Source organism: Arthroderma uncinatum (genome assembly GCF_011692745.1).
Source record: "Arthroderma uncinatum strain CBS 119779 chromosome Unknown scaffold2, whole genome shotgun sequence".
Lineage (NCBI taxonomy): Eukaryota > Fungi > Ascomycota > Eurotiomycetes > Onygenales > Arthrodermataceae > Arthroderma > Arthroderma uncinatum.
This window is the reverse complement of record NW_022983864.1, coordinates 5,988,369-6,003,594: the sequence shown is the minus strand read 5'-3', so window position 1 is coordinate 6,003,594 and position 15,226 is coordinate 5,988,369. Positions and strand designations below refer to the sequence as shown.

Sequence of the window (15,226 nt, the reverse complement as noted above, 5' to 3'; positions counted from 1 at the left end):
AAGTTTATTCAAGATGATAATCTACACTGAGCTGATACCAGAGAGAACCCTTGATCCGAATCTATCGACTCGTTTCTAGATATATCATTTTAAGGCTCCTCAACTTTTATCTCCCAGTCTGGTAGTTAACTTCAATCTTCGCCGCTTAGCGAGATGGACCTGGACATCTTGTGCTAAAATTCGGATCCGGTAGTAATATCTAGCGCTGGCTCAGCGTATACAGCTGGGATGGCTTCTCCCGGGTAATTTAAACCCCGTTAGTTATAAACACTAATAGGCCCAAGTAAGTCTATGTAGCGCGAGGAAACGAGCTTCCGTTGAGTATATATCTCGACCACCAAGGCAGTGGTGAATCAAAATGCCCTTAGGCGGTTCGAGATGCCGCCAGCCTTTCAATCTCCTTAAAGTCCCCTGACTCCTCACACATTCGTCGGAACCTAGCATCTTGCCCACGTCGTGAAAGTAAATCTCTGATCCGGCCTTCTTCAACCACTCTACCTTCATCCAGCACCACCACACGGTCGTAATCCGCGATGCTCAATATCCTGTGTGCAATGGTCAAAACCGTTGTACCCATATGAACGCTGGCGCGTAAACCCGACCGGATGGCAGCGTCAGTGGCATGATCAACAGAAGCAGTGGCTTCGTCTAGCACCAGTACCCGGGACCGACGTAATAGCCCTCGTGCAATACACAGGAGCTGGCGCTGGCCACGCGAGAGCGTCTCGGCAGGCCTGTCCAGGTCTGCAGAAGAGATATTGGATTCTGGGAACAAACGCACAGTGCGTAGAGCGTTTAGCAGGGCTTCGTCACTATAAATAGCCTCATCGCTATAGAGATGTTCGTCCTTTAGCGGCGCCAGATTATCACGAAGGCTGCCTGCGAAAAGCCATGGGTCCTGAGGGACAACTGTGACTGCGCGTCGTAGCTCATGAAGTGTAACTGAGGCTATATCCACCCCGTTGATCTCAATATAGCCGCTGCACGCCTCAATACCACGGATTAGTGCCATCGTAAGAGTACTCTTACCCGCACCCGTACGGCCAACAATCCCAACACGCTCGCTATGGTGGACTGTAAAATTGATATCTTGGAGAGCTGGCTCTAGCTCCGGTGCATACCGCGCCGTGTAGTTGTGGAAAACAATAGTCCCTTTTGATGGCCAGGCTGACGGGATAGGGTCGACGGCGGATTTAAGCGGACGGACCGGTTCCTGCTCTATCTTGGTATACTCTATAACGCGCTCCAGCGAGCTGAGGTTTTGCTGAATGATGGCATAAACCTGTACTAGCCACATGACATTTTCTGTAATCGAGGCAGCAAATGTGAGTACCAAACCAGCTGCCCCTGGAGAAACGGACTTGCGATCCCACAAGATGAAGACGCCGGTCAAAAACATAATCAGTGAGCTAAGTGTACCAACACGTAAAGATAACCATCCACTACTCGCGCTAAGTAGCAAGAATGGCCGTGTCTGACGATCAATGAGACGTTGACTCTCCTCGATGAAGGCTGCGGTATATGAATATGCGCGAATACTAACATAACCTGCCAGCGTCTCGCCAAACTGTTGGTATAGTGGTGACCGCTCAGTATTTTCAATACGCTTGAGATCGCGTGCTCCATGGATGTATATCATAATTACTAGCCAATAGGCTAGGAAGATGAAGATTGCCGCTATCATGAATCCAGGTAGAACAGTTCCGATGAAAATGACAACCATAGCTAATGAGGTAGCTAACTGGCACATACTGATTGAGAACTTGACTAGCAATTGATCCAGGACCTCGACGTCTTTAGACAACCGGTTAGTAATTTGGCCTAACGGGGTACTGTCAAAAAACGTAAATTTTGCATAGAGAATAGCGTCCAGGAGAGTCTTGTATATGCTACCAGACGCCTTAAGAGCACCAAAGAAGATACCCAGATCGCGTATAAAAGTAATCCCGGCATATCCAAGACAAATAATGCCATAGATCATAATATAGTAGCTAGCAGCAACAGTTGGGGCGGTGGGTCCCATTTTTTGGCGGCTATCATATTGAGAGGCCCATTCCTTGATCCAGAGATTGGTTCCTAGTGCAGCCAGTTGCTGTATTATAAATCCAACAAGAATAGGGACCCAGAAATTCCAGCCGCCCATGGCCACAAGATACGTTCGTACGACTGGCCAGCCCACCGCACCCTCAGGCCGGCTTTCTGTATAGCTGCGTTGACCATCGGGCTTCGTAGGGGTAGAAGGCTTAGGGGTTTCGTCATCAGCCGCCAGATCCCCTGACGCAGTATCCGCCGGGGTTGTGTTAGTTGCATGATCTTGGAGTATTTCGTTGTTTATTAGCCCCCTTGACACAAGCTCCTTCGCTGTCCCTTGCGCCTTCACTCGCCCAGCTTCCAACAAGACCACCCACTTACAATTAGGGACGGCTAATTGCGTATGATGCGTTGCTAGAATACAGGTACGCCCTCGCATAGAGAGTCCTGTAATCGCATGGCGGAAAATGTGGTTTGCTGTACGACTATCCAACGCGCTCAGGCAATCATCCAGAAGCATGTATCGGCAGGGGCTATAAAGGGCGCGAGCAAGGGCGACGCGTTGCTTCTGGCCGCCAGACAGACGGCTTCCATTCTCACCAGCCAAGGTATCGTCTCTATAGTCAAATAGAGCCAGGTCCGGTTGTAAATCGACTGCATGTAATACAGTCTCATATCGGGTGGAATCGAATGGTAGATCGAGAACAATATTAGCCCGGATACTACGGTTCATAATCCAGGGCTCCTGTGGACAGTATGCAGTAGCATTAGAGAGCGTATCCATGGAGAAGCTTTGCCTAGGGTAATCTGTATAATGAGCTGTAGGATAAGGGTGTAGCAGTCGACCGCCAACCAGATTCATCTCGCCGAGTAACGCCAGTAAAAGTGACGACTTTCCCGAGCCACTGGCGCCGCAGATAACATTTAGGCCGCCCGGTTGGAATTGGATATGTAATCTCCTCAATCGGAAGGGTTCAGTCGTTTGTACTAGTGGAATATCTTCCTCATCCTCATCATCGCTCTGCATATCTTTGTTGGTAAGGTTATTCGTTTGACCGGTCGTAGGCCACGTAAAAGTAGCGTCATCAAACCCAATCCGTAAGTCATGCGAGTCAGATAGCTGGCGGTATTTATTTGTCTCTTCCTCATCTAGGAACCGGCTAATTCGAATAAGGGAGATGTACGCCTGTATTAAAAAGGTGATAGAATCAGCGAGGCGATTAATGGGGATACGCAGAACTGCAAAGATTGCAAGAGCCGGGAAGGCAATTGCGGTCCCCAAGGGCTGACCCCAAACGATAGTATAGAAGAAGCAAGGCAAGATAGTGACGAGGAAGGGGAGCGTATGGAATAGGGTCATTGAGGCAGTCCACCAGATACAGCGGGTACGCATCCGTTGCATTTCTATACCACGACGTTGCAAGATGCGACTACGGAAGGGGGCCTCCCATGCACAAAACTTGATCGTATAGATATTATCCAGCAGCTCGTTACTGGCCTGAATTCTAGCATCACTGGCAGTTAGTACCTGGCCCTGTGTGGCCATAACCCCCCGGGAAACTAGGATGTTCAGCGGTACTAGTAGAATCATCGCCAGCACGCCCAGTATGCCGCTGATTCCCAATAGCCGGTAGAGCAGATATGTACCAAGTCCCATCTGCACAGGGAAGACGATCCAGATAAAGTACAAGCCTGAGCTCATACTACTAACAAGCTGCGCGTCTACTGACATTAGGTTGGTGATGGTGCCAGTGCTAGCGGAGTTCCCACTGGAGCCCTCATCCCCCTTCGCAGTGCTCTTGCGTAGAACTTTGGCATAAATCTCGCTAACTAAGACGATACGCATGCGCGCGTTCATCTGGCTGCCGGTCCAATTGCATTGGCACTCAGCGAGCGTTGCAAGCATCCCAGAGACCAAGAGTCCGCCAACGTATGTCCAGAGGCGGGAAAGGTTCGCGTCCCGAGAGTTGAGATCTTGGAGGATATAATGGATGAGCATCGGTGACACAAATACTGCAAGGCTATTCAAGGCTGCCCATAGGCCTTGCAGTAAGATCCTGTATTTGAATGCAGAAAAGATCCTCCATAGCAGAGACCACGACGGGCTGGTTTTGCGCTGGAACCAAGGAAGGACAACAGCAACGGAGTACTGTCGGTTAAGTGAACCCAGATCCGCGGGCTGTAGAGTCTTTCGGAATGCCGCCCATACCAGCTGGTCCATCCACGAGAATGTTAGGCTTGACAAGAGGCTAGCGAGTTCATCGCGGGACGGGGGGTTGCTCCCCCTATCGAGGGCGTGAGGCGGTATTCTGGGTACTAGGCAGTGTACCAAGCCAATGAAGGTAAATATAGAAAGGCGAGAGGCGGCGGCAACGATGTTGAAGCGATTGTGGCTTCGCTGGGACACATTCGTGTATGTTAAAAGGAGAGTATAGAGCCATTGCGCAGCGTAGAGGCAGATGGAATGCCATTTGAGGCCGAATTTAGCGGTATACACCCTTCCTACCAGCAGAGTGAGTATGTAGGCGGAAGATATAGTGGATGCAAATCCTAGCTGGTAGCCGTCGTCCTTTTCGCCGTGGAGGAATAGCAGCAGAGCAAGTACAAGATCGATAAGGAGGAGAAGTCCCTCTACAGCTGCTTGTAGGGGCGGGACGGTAGCTGTTTTTCGTAATGGGATCTCGGTCTCGTCGTCTTCTTCTCTGTCTCCAGCGGATGTAGAAGTGAACGGCGTATATTGGGGCCCATCTTCACGATTGCGGGATCGGAGATATAACGCAGCAAAAACCAAGAGCGATAGCAAACAGGAGACTAAGAGAGCTGGGTCAGCATGGCAGAGTAATCTGCTGCAAGCAAAAGCACCGCTGGCGGCGCACGGCAGAGAGAAGGCCATCGTTCAGGTGCTTATGAACGAGCTCGAAGCAACCTAGTTAAGCGACAGTGGTGCCCCTTTAAGTACATATGAAAATGAGCTCTCGGGGGGTATAACGAGGCCCTAGGCAGCAGTGTTTGGGACGATCGGTTGGGACCTGGCAAGGGCTGTTATAATTAGCAGCTCAATCATCTAGTCGTGCTACAAAGTCGATAGATACTCCAAGAAGCAGATTTCCCAGTCCTAAGTGAAGTATATAGTTGATATAAGTAGAAGATTGAGGAACAGAGCGGTTGACCAATTTACAATCTTACAATATTTGATTAATATGGCATCAGTTTGCCAAAACATAGGGAGAATTGTGTCCTTGAACCAACAGTTACTATTTATAATAATAAAAGTAAATTAGAAATAGAAATAGGCAGATAGATGATCAAAATCTCTCTCGCACTGCAACGCGAAGCAGGCACTTATATTCTTTCGTGTTGGCCCTATACATTTACAATGCCTTTGGGCTTGGGGCTACTCCTTATGAATTCAAACATATGCCCTGTTAAGCAGAGTCAGAGGTTGCCCCAACGCTAGCTGTCGCATTGTCAACTTGACCATAGATGCTGGCCATGAAAACCAGGATACAAAGCCAAGAGAGAGTAAGGATTCGCGGAATCTCAAGAACGGAGATAAATCCCCCGGCTAATGATTCTTGCTCTCTTATATCTGGCAGATAGAAGGGGAGAGATAGGCAAGGTCTCATAGTTGTACTCCATACTAAACGATGCTCAATCAGCCAATCTCTCAACCTTACTCTGCGCCGACCCTATCTGTTCACCCTACTGAGTAAATGTGCCGTTCGGAGAGATATACCCTGTATGGTGCGAGTCCTCGTATGAATCCTGAGAGGCGCATATTAATTTCAGGAGAGACAACAGCGGGTTCGGGCCTTTGTCAAGGGTCCATGAACACGCCTCCGAGATTAGCTGCATGAGGCAATCATATGAACGAGTATGAGGGGGCTTCCTATCCTCTGATTGGAAAGGGAATACGGGGTAATAGGATCTCGATGCTCGAGCGCAAGTATTCCCGAGGAGGAGAAGCAGTCCAGCTCGCCGGATCCGTGGCGAAACACTTCGTGCTCTGGGAGGCTGCCAAGGGCATGGCATGGGCATTATAATCGTATTGGAGTCCGGAGTAGGAAGACCAGGATCACAATACCGATCCTGCTATGCATGGCTGGCTGGCGACTCGCATGGGATGTGGCATCGCCCTTCTCCCCCGCATTAATCCTGGCTGTGGATGCCTCGGGAGGTGGTATACGCAGTTATCAGTTATGTTGGATATTAACGGACCATTGAACATGGTAAGGACAGTGTGCGGCTCGACAAGCAGCAAATGAGGCGATGAGATTAAATGTTGGTGATGGTCATCCTTGTTGCATCAACCCTCGACCACCGGGATTCAGGGGGCATACAGCTTGCATGTTGGGTTCTTGCTACATACTTCGTACATGCGTAAAGAGTGACGACCATTTCCTCGTCGAGGGAGGGAACCAGGGACAAGCAGCATACGAACGCAAGTTGAAACTATTCTGTTCCCTGTAGTTAGCATGCCAGTCAACGAGTTAACTAATAACTACTTTAGGTAGCTCCCTATGTAGCTATGTAGGCGGCGTTCGGCATACGGAGAATGTATGGCTAACAGACAAAGATTTTATCCTAAGGAACGGATATAGTAAGGATCTCGAAAGAGTTATCTATTACTAGTAATACATCCCTCCTTGGAAAGATAAGTCTGGTTATTTCTTCTTTATAGCAGAAAATGGCTGCTAAAAGTGTACACCTAGCGAAGGTTTACGAGCTATGGCAGCGCTTAGAACAAGGAAAAACGACAGGTAGCTATGAGCTAGATGGGAACAGTCTACACATTGGTGATGTTGTCGCTACTGCCCAGTGAGTTCGCTCTCCCCCTGTCCAATATCTCATGTCACCATGCTCATTCATGAACCAGTCACGGCTGCCGACCACAGCTATCGCAAGATCCCGAGGTCCTCAAGGGGTTACAGGATAGCGTAGATGTTCTCTACGACCATTTAGCTAAAGGATGGTACATCTATGGTATGTAGGAAGTCATATATATATATATATATATATGGGCAAACAGCATATTAACTTGCCGCCTTAGGGGTGAACACGGGGTTTGGAGGGAGTGCAGACGTTCGGACCAAGGAGTTTGCTAAGCTTCAGGCGTCGCTGATGCAGCATACACAGAGCGGTATTCTGTCTTTTGCACCTGATGGTGTGATTCCAGGACACGCAATGCCGTCCGCATGGGTGCGTGCTGCGATGGTTATTCGATGCAACTCAACACTCCGAGGCCATTCCGCCACCTCCTTTCCAATCATCAAGGCAATGGCCAGCTTGTTGGAACACAAGCTTACCCCCATTGTCCCACTTCGCGGTTCTGTATCCGCTTCAGGAGACCTAATGCCCCTAGCCTATGTGGCCGGGAGCCTCGAGGGGAACCCTGACATCTTGTTGGAGAAGAATGGTGAAGTGCGGCCGTCAGATCAGACCCTGGCGGAAGCTGGGCTTCCAGCCGTGGTGTTAGGGCCAAAAGAAGGGCTGAGCTTAATCAACGGGACATCGTCCTCTGCTGGTTTGGCAGCACTTGTGATCGCTGATGCGCACCAGCTCGCCCTGCTTGCCCAGGTACTGACTGGAGCCGCGGTAGAAGCACTTCGTGGGAGTTCAGAGAGCTTTCATCCTTTCATCGCAGAAACACGACCGCATCCTGGCCAGATTGAGTGTGCCCGCAATATCCATTTCTTCCTGCGTGGCTCCCATCTAGCACGAGATGTGCAGACCCCAAAGGACCGGCGTCGTGAGGACTTGGTTCAGGACCGCTACTCCCTCCGTAGCGGCCCGCAATGGATCGGGCCGCAGTTGGAAGATTTGATGCTTGCAGATCGTCAAATCACCATAGAGCTAAACTCATCGTGTGACAACCCGCTTGTTGACAGTTCCACTCATGATATCTACTACGGTTGCAATTTCCAGGCGGCGGTGGTAACATCTGCCATGGAGAAAGTCCGACTCGCCTTGCAGATGCTCGGTCGTATTCTCTTCGCGCAAAGCACTGAAATGATTGATCCTCACTTGAGCGGTGGATTGCCTGCCAACCTGGCGGCAGACAACCCAAGCCTCTCATTCACGATGAAGGGTGTGGACGTCAACATGGCAGCCTATATGGCGGAGCTGTCCTACCTCGCCGACCCGATGAGTTCTCATGTCCAGGCAGCCGAAATGCATAACCAGTCAATCAACTCCATGGCCCTTGCTTCGGCCCGTATCAGCGCAGACGTCGTGGAGGTTATGAACAAGATGAGCGCATGCAGCGTGTATGTGGTGTGCCAAGCATTAGATCTCCGTGCTCTCCATATGAGATTTGTTGCCAAAGCTGTGGACGCCGTCTCTGCAACCACAGTGCTCTTGTTTAAAGCGATATTGGATCCCGAACAGCTAGAGTCTCTACAGAGGGGATTATACATCCACATGGGCCCTGCATGGAGCACGACAGGAAAGCTTGATCTCCGGGCTCGCTGTGAGTCGCTTGTCCGATCTGCCTTACCCATTGTTGCTGCGTATCTCAGGACTCGTAATGTCGATATTCTCGAATGGCAACATCAGGCCACCGAAATGGTCTGGAATACCTGGAATGAAACATTTAGTGCCTTTGTTGCCGACCCCCACACAGTGTCTCTTCTTGGAAAGGGTTCGCAGACACTGTATCAATTTGTCCGCATCAAGCTGGGGGTGCCATTCCACCAGGGTTTTGTTGAGCACCCTACCCATGATGACCGCACGCTAAACGGGCGGCCAAAGAAAATAGTGGGTGGGTGGATATCCATCATCCATGAGAGCATACAGAATGGTTCCCTGTATAGCGAGATAATCACCATGGCAGAGAGAGGCTTGTTGGAAGAAGAAATTAGTAAGAATGGCAAGGAAAATGGATATTCCAATGGACATGCTCATGGGCATACCGATGAGCATAGAACTGGGTAGAGAAACTCCATCAGAAATTCAACTAGTTACGCAATACCTGCGACGGAACATGAATGCGAGTTCAATCACTCATACCACGTTATCTGCTAATGGGCTGTATCAGTTTCGGCTTCACGGCAATATTGCGGCCCGTTATGTGAATAACCCGTCGGACGGAGGATGCAATGTGACACCCGTTAAATCACCTCCGCAGTTACCCTTGTAGATGGTATGCCGTTATGATACGGCAGTGGCGGACTAGAGAGTGATACCCCCTTACCGGTCGTCCTCCCTGTCGCGTGTACCTATATAGTGGGGGTATTTTGTAAGGTATATACTGTTGATAGACCCGATATTAGTTATCCATACAAATAAAATTATAGAGCTCGAGATGTACCACCAAAATTGTAAGCCTCCAGGGGCCATGTGTGATTGGACTGGTAGCTGATAGGAGCCAAAGTTTGAGCATGTCTAGGTGATCTTGACATAAAGGTGGGGCCTAGAGCAGGATTTATCCTTCTCTGTATGCGGGGATCACAAGTCGTAGCTGGTTATGCGATGTTAAATATCCCCATCGTAGCGCATGTATGCAACAATACGACAAGAGAGGGCACGCGGAATTGGCAATACCGAACAGTCTACGGTTGAGCAGTAGACGGGATGCGGATTCCTAGCCCGGATAGTAATCGTGCAAGGGCTGAGCACCCACGGCGGAGAGTCCGGCATGGTACTCCTATCGTGCATGAGCGGCTTAACCCTGGGGCGGGATGCACCCCAGTCCCACAGAAACTTGCTATGGCTCAAGGATCAGACTCACAGAAGAATCCTAGACCTCACAGCTAGCTTGGATATGCACAGTCGCCTAGAATTATGCACAGTACCAACAGGGAGCTATTGATCCGTAAGGGTGCATTACACAATACTATACGGCACCAGATATTGTAATGCGTTTCATTACATGATTCCTATCCAGAGCCCAATAGTAGAAGGTGCCATGCATTGGATGGCCAGGATATTCGTGGTGGCCTATCTGGACAAGTTCCGCCTTAGGATCGACGGACATTCGATATGGCCAGCTCCCCGCATGGCTTCTGTTATCTGAATTAATTTTCAGCTCGTCCTCAGTTGAAGAGAGACTGTCGCAAAGCAAATCTCAAATTGACCTTGCCCCATCCTCTATATCGATATGGATACCGAAAAACGAAGTTATCAAGGCGAGATTGACTCCGAGTCATTCAGTAGCGAGCAGGACGGCCTAGTCTCTGGCTCTTCTCGTGTGCCTGGGAGGCGAACGAGGCCGAGAATGATGACTTGCTGGATCGTTCCGGCATTAATTCTGTGTTCTATCAGTTTGAACATTTTCCAGGTGGTGTATATTGCTGTTCGTCGTCCCAAGTGTCACTCGCTATATGGTATGTACGAGATCATGAAAGATACCCGAGTCGTAGCTAAGAGAGTCGCTTTTAGCCAAATTGCCGGAAAACGAGATCACGATTCCCTTCCACTACGCCACAGAGTACAGTTCGGACGAGTACACTGGCGAGGATAAAGATGCTCTCTGGAATTCTATCGATATAAGCGAGGGGTTTGTCGCTCTGACACACGAGGAATCGGATGCCTTGGGCTTACCACGGTCTCAAACATTCCCGTGGGATGTGAACAAGGGCATGTATGTAAGCCACGGCCATCATGCTCTTCACTGTACCGTAGGTGAATCCCGGCTCCTGTTCGTTCTTGGTAATGCTGCACAGTAACTGATGCCACTGCCAAATTAGGTGTTGCTACACGCGTTTACCTATGACAGCCACCACAGAAAGAAGCCACTGGTAGCCTATCATCACATAGAGCACTGCCTAGATCTACTTCGACAGGACATCATATGCCACGCCGATGACTTCATGGACTTCACCGGGGGCCACGGTGACGAGTTCCTGACTGGTGATAACCAGCCGCGCAAGTGTCGTGACTGGAACAAGCTGAGCGACTGGGTGAAGGAAAGGAGTGCCTGCTATAAGACAGTTAACATCACTCGCGCTGGGGAAGATCACGGCGTCACGCACCAGCTTGACAGGTACACGCATTGCCCTAAAGGGAGCCCATACGAGCCCTTGATTGAAGCCTGGAAAGACTTGGGCCGCTTTAATCCGGGGAATTTGCCCAAGGAGTCAGTTGATTCCCTTACAGAAACGCAGCGCAAGAAAGATGCCGAAGAATTAGCAGCCCATAACCACGATATCCTGGATTCCGACTAATGGTAGAGGTTGCCATCGAAGTGAAAATGCGTGAGTAATTGGACAGTCGGGGAGAGAGGCGCAGTTGATCCATGATCCCGTTGACAATGCATCGAGGATGATTTGTATCTCAGGCTCTGTTCTCGCTTTCGATGGTGCCTGAAGCGAGGAGGTTGACTTAAGCTTCGGCTGGTCCCACAAACTTTAAGATGTTCCGGTAGTCAACTAGTTATAACTTTCGCTCTCACAAACTTTAGGATGTTTGGTGGTTTAACTATAACTTTCGCTCCAAACGAACCATCTCCTTTATTTGGCTTACATAATATATCTAGCTTGAAACTTATCGGAGCGCGCTAATGATCGGTACGATTGTGGCGTCTCTACGGGACACAACGGAACGGCAAATCAATGCCTATAAGCCCAAGATACAATAGCAAAGAGCGAAAATAGGCCTAATATCGATGAATGATGATGATAACTAGGGAAACAGGCCATATCTGGCCTCTATATATATGGGGGAAGGCGTAGCGTACGTACGAGCCGTAATCAAACAGATCTGCAGGGGGGGGCGTGGCGTTGGCCTGATACTGCCAAGACGCCGTACACACGAAGATTCTGACAAAACTTAGATATGGTTGTTAGGGCGTGCAATTACCTACAACATGGGAGATTTATTTGTGGATGTGGCCTAGGATAGCACTATTGATGGGTTTCCCCTCTCGGGCCATCCATTCCTTCAGTCCGTCGTGGTTCCCATACGGCGTGAGAACCCCCTCTGGGTCGACCTCAACGATTGGATGGTCTGGATACTCCGTCCATTCTCCCTTGGTTTTCAACTCATTGGCCTCCTTCCACTCCAGTATGTCCTTAAAGTTACGACACATTTTGGTGCTCGCAAAATTAGCGTTGATACCAGGCCACCCTTTGAATTTCTGGAATACGGTTACCTCTATGTCGGCATGGCAAAGGAGTGCACGGAGGAGGATGAACTGGCAGTGCAACAGGTGGTCATCCCACCCCAGGGGTATATCTTTGGCCTTCTCCCTGAGGTCTCCGTAGTAGGCTGGCCATGCTGTCGAGCGGAGCAGATCGAGGCAATGGATCTGATGGAAGACGTTGATATGTCCATAATAGACGCCTTCGCCGAATTGGTCCTTAGGCGCCCGCCAAACCGTCGCGGGGTCGTAACCCAAGCGACGAACCTCATCGACACTGAGACCGATGGACTCCAGACTGCTGAGCCGATGCCACGCTTTGTCTACCTCCGGTGAGGGCCGTTGTTGGAAGATAGATGGCGGGTCGTCTGGCCAGAATGTGTCGTTAAAGTGGACCGGGGATCTGTGAATATCAAGCCGGTCGAAAATCGGTGCTGTCCGTAGTGTTAGCTTTGAGCGAAGCCCCTTCGCCTCTGCCCGACGTAAGGAAATTTTGCCATACATACAGTAAGCGCTAGATTGTTTCTCACTACACATAGCACGCTTTCTGGTGGATAGAAGCGTAGTACTGGAGATGAACATCAGGATATTCGCTACCACAATAACAATGACGCACACTCGATGAATTGCGGGCAATCGTTGCCCCTTTTCACATTGGCACTGTGATATACGGTGGTCATTGTAGTCGTCGTCGGCTTTTAGTCGTTGACTCTCATCTGCCTCAGATTGCTCAGGTGGCGCCTGATACTGAGAACTGCGCCTGTTGAGCCACTTGGAATATAAAAATGACATTCCTCTAGTAGTATCACTGCTCTCAGTACAGAGTAGATTTAGCTGTGGCAAATCTTTCACAATTAAAAGCAAGCTGAACGCCTTGGAACTAAGATGATGGGTGGGTGAGGGAAGAGAGAAAATGCGGCCACATTTTTTTGCTAAACCTGAAGCGCGTCATCTTGAAGGTTAGTCGGTAGGATTCCAGCTCTCACATGAGTCCTCAGATTCTTGTTATCGGAATCATCCTTAGACTCACAGGGTAGTGACGCTTCTGACAGGGGGTATATTCTGTCGTGCTGCTTCAGGCTTCGTTAGACAGCTGGGCTTCAATAAAATTACACCCGACGGCCGAACATTTCCGTGTAAAGTGATAATACATGGACATACGCACCGGAATCTGAATCCTGGACTGTTCCGCCCCCTTCGCATGCAAGAGTACAGCCCCGAGAGATGACGTGTAAATTTTGTAATATATGATGGGTCAACGTGCCCTGGTAAACAGGGAAGACACTTTGCAACCTTGATATCGTATTTGTGATGGGCCAGGAATATGCTGCTTCTGTTACTACTGCACATGTCCCCGTGCATTCCGCTTGACAAGGGACATCTCAGTACCAACTAATGTTAGCATTTCGCATATAGTATACATGTCCAGTTGGAGATACATGCGGGAATATCTTATCATAGAGAAATATTCCATCATGGCGGGGGGGGTAACATCATCATCACCGCCAAGAGAGCCCCGCTGGGGGATCTCTCTATGTTCGGCATGATAAGAAAGAATAAAGATGGGGCTGGGTCTTGCCTTTGGGAGATAGCACAACAATCCTCAGTCGAGAGAACCAATCTTGTGATAAGTCCCTCCAGTCTCAAATAGTCGAATACAAGATGCGTTTCACTAGCGCGATCCTTGCCCTGGTGGTCAGCGGCCCCATGGTGGCAATGGCTGCACCCACTGCATTCACAGGTGAGATTTTCGCCTTTTTATCTACGTGATAAAACAGTAGTTGACTCGCACAGAATCCCGTCGCGACCTACACGCTGGAACTGCCGAGACCGTCGGCCCTGAGCCAGAAACCATGCGCCGTGGCATTCAGAAATTGAACGCTGGAACTGCAGAGACCGTCGGCCCTGAGCCAGAAACCATGCGCCATGGCACGCAGGGACTCCACGCTGGAACTGCCGAGACCGTCGGCCCTGAGCCGGAGAGCATCAACGAGCTCCCAGTGCGCCGTAACTGAATATCATTAAGCCCATTCAAGATTCACTTGTAAGGCTTGATTCGCCGGTAAAGGCCACACTTTCCCCTTACCTTTGTTAACAGAAATTGACTATCGAGTAGTTTTCCTAGATGGCAGTATACTTTGTTAGCAAAGGGGGAAGTATCCAAGGAGAGGGGGTTAATCCATTCGTCCATTTGTTCATATTTTGTCACTCGTTCGGATTATCTGTAGCTAGCCTCGCATATTAACGATTGCTGGTTTGTCTATCTTCGTTTAACAGTAGAGTAGTTAACTTGACGTCGAGAATACCAGAACAGGACACGGAAGATATTTATTCCATGTCCGGCATGCCCTAACTACTAGTTACAAAGACTTCAACCAACGTCAAGGCCTACGCAGGTTATGTTTAAGAGAACAGACGACGGGTATATAACATGTTTGCTGACTTCCATAGTGACTGCTAGTCGGAATGCTCGCCAATCTTAGCCCAATCTTCTACGCCATGAGCCACGACCCAGTCTTGCAGTTTCGTGAAGTTGCGACACCGGGAGTGGGTACTGAAATCAGCTCGCCAACCAGAAACCTCATCCCGTTCCTTCGTAACCAGTAAGGGAGTCATATCGCCTTGACACATTAGACGTTGGCGAAGACGCTCGATACACGAGTCGACATACTGGCGATTGTTCGTGGGCGATTTTTTTAGTTCCTTAGGGATACGGTCTTCTGGGTAGCCTCCCATGAGTAGCCAGGTATACTGCCTGATGAAATTCTACCAGCCGCTCGTTAGGTTTGTCGACTGGAGGCGGTATGAACATATGGAGTGAAACTTACCAAACACTCGAGCTGGTGGTGGACTTCCATCCAGGCAACATACCCATCGCCCTTTTCTGGGTTTACTCGCTCGTATTTTTCGAGTCTTGTTCGATTCAGCTTGGCCATGGCCCAGGATGGGACCATGACTCCTTCGTCTGTATAGGCCGCTGATGTTAGTGGCGATCACATTGCAGTCAACTGAAGCAAAGAGGGTGCATACGATTCCATAACTCCCGCCAGGCTCTTTCTCTCTCCTCCGTAGGAGGGCCTTGGTATGTGCTCTCATTCCCGGAGGAGTAATCTAGGT

At 49.7% G+C, this 15,226-nt stretch overlaps 5 protein-coding genes across 5 annotated transcripts; 3 read left to right on the top strand and 2 right to left on the bottom strand.

Annotated features, from left to right (window-relative positions):
* Positions 1-364: 364 nt before the first annotated feature.
* Positions 365-4,924, bottom strand: GIQ15_03717 (canalicular multispecific organic anion transporter 2; the record flags this gene model as incomplete). Its single annotated transcript, XM_033551134.1, has 1 exon — positions 365-4,924. The coding sequence occupies one exon, from the start codon at positions 4,922-4,924 to the stop codon at positions 365-367; it is 4,560 nt and encodes a 1,519-aa protein (XP_033408295.1).
* Positions 4,925-6,718: 1,794 nt separating this feature from the next.
* On the top strand, positions 6,719-8,964 carry GIQ15_03716 (phenylalanine ammonia-lyase; the record flags this gene model as incomplete). Its single annotated transcript, XM_033551133.1, has 3 exons — positions 6,719-6,849; positions 6,908-7,014; positions 7,082-8,964. 3 exons carry the CDS (start codon positions 6,719-6,721, stop codon positions 8,962-8,964), a joined length of 2,121 nt encoding a protein of 706 aa, XP_033408294.1.
* A 1,165-nt stretch (positions 8,965-10,129) lies between these two features.
* GIQ15_03715 (uncharacterized protein) lies at positions 10,130-11,195 on the top strand (the record flags this gene model as incomplete). The annotated part of the gene is made up of 3 exons (XM_033551132.1): positions 10,130-10,355; positions 10,411-10,612; positions 10,757-11,195. 3 exons carry the CDS (start codon positions 10,130-10,132, stop codon positions 11,193-11,195), a joined length of 867 nt encoding a protein of 288 aa, XP_033408293.1.
* A 650-nt stretch (positions 11,196-11,845) lies between these two features.
* GIQ15_03714 (uncharacterized protein) lies at positions 11,846-12,901 on the bottom strand (the record flags this gene model as incomplete). Its single annotated transcript, XM_033551131.1, has 2 exons — positions 11,846-12,543; positions 12,616-12,901. 2 exons carry the CDS (start codon positions 12,899-12,901, stop codon positions 11,846-11,848), a joined length of 984 nt encoding a protein of 327 aa, XP_033408292.1.
* Positions 12,902-13,771: 870 nt separating this feature from the next.
* Positions 13,772-14,124, top strand: GIQ15_03713 (uncharacterized protein; the record flags this gene model as incomplete). Its single annotated transcript, XM_033551130.1, has 2 exons — positions 13,772-13,850; positions 13,904-14,124. The coding sequence occupies 2 exons, from the start codon at positions 13,772-13,774 to the stop codon at positions 14,122-14,124; spliced, it is 300 nt and encodes a 99-aa protein (XP_033408291.1).
* Positions 14,125-15,226: the final 1,102 nt, after the last annotated feature.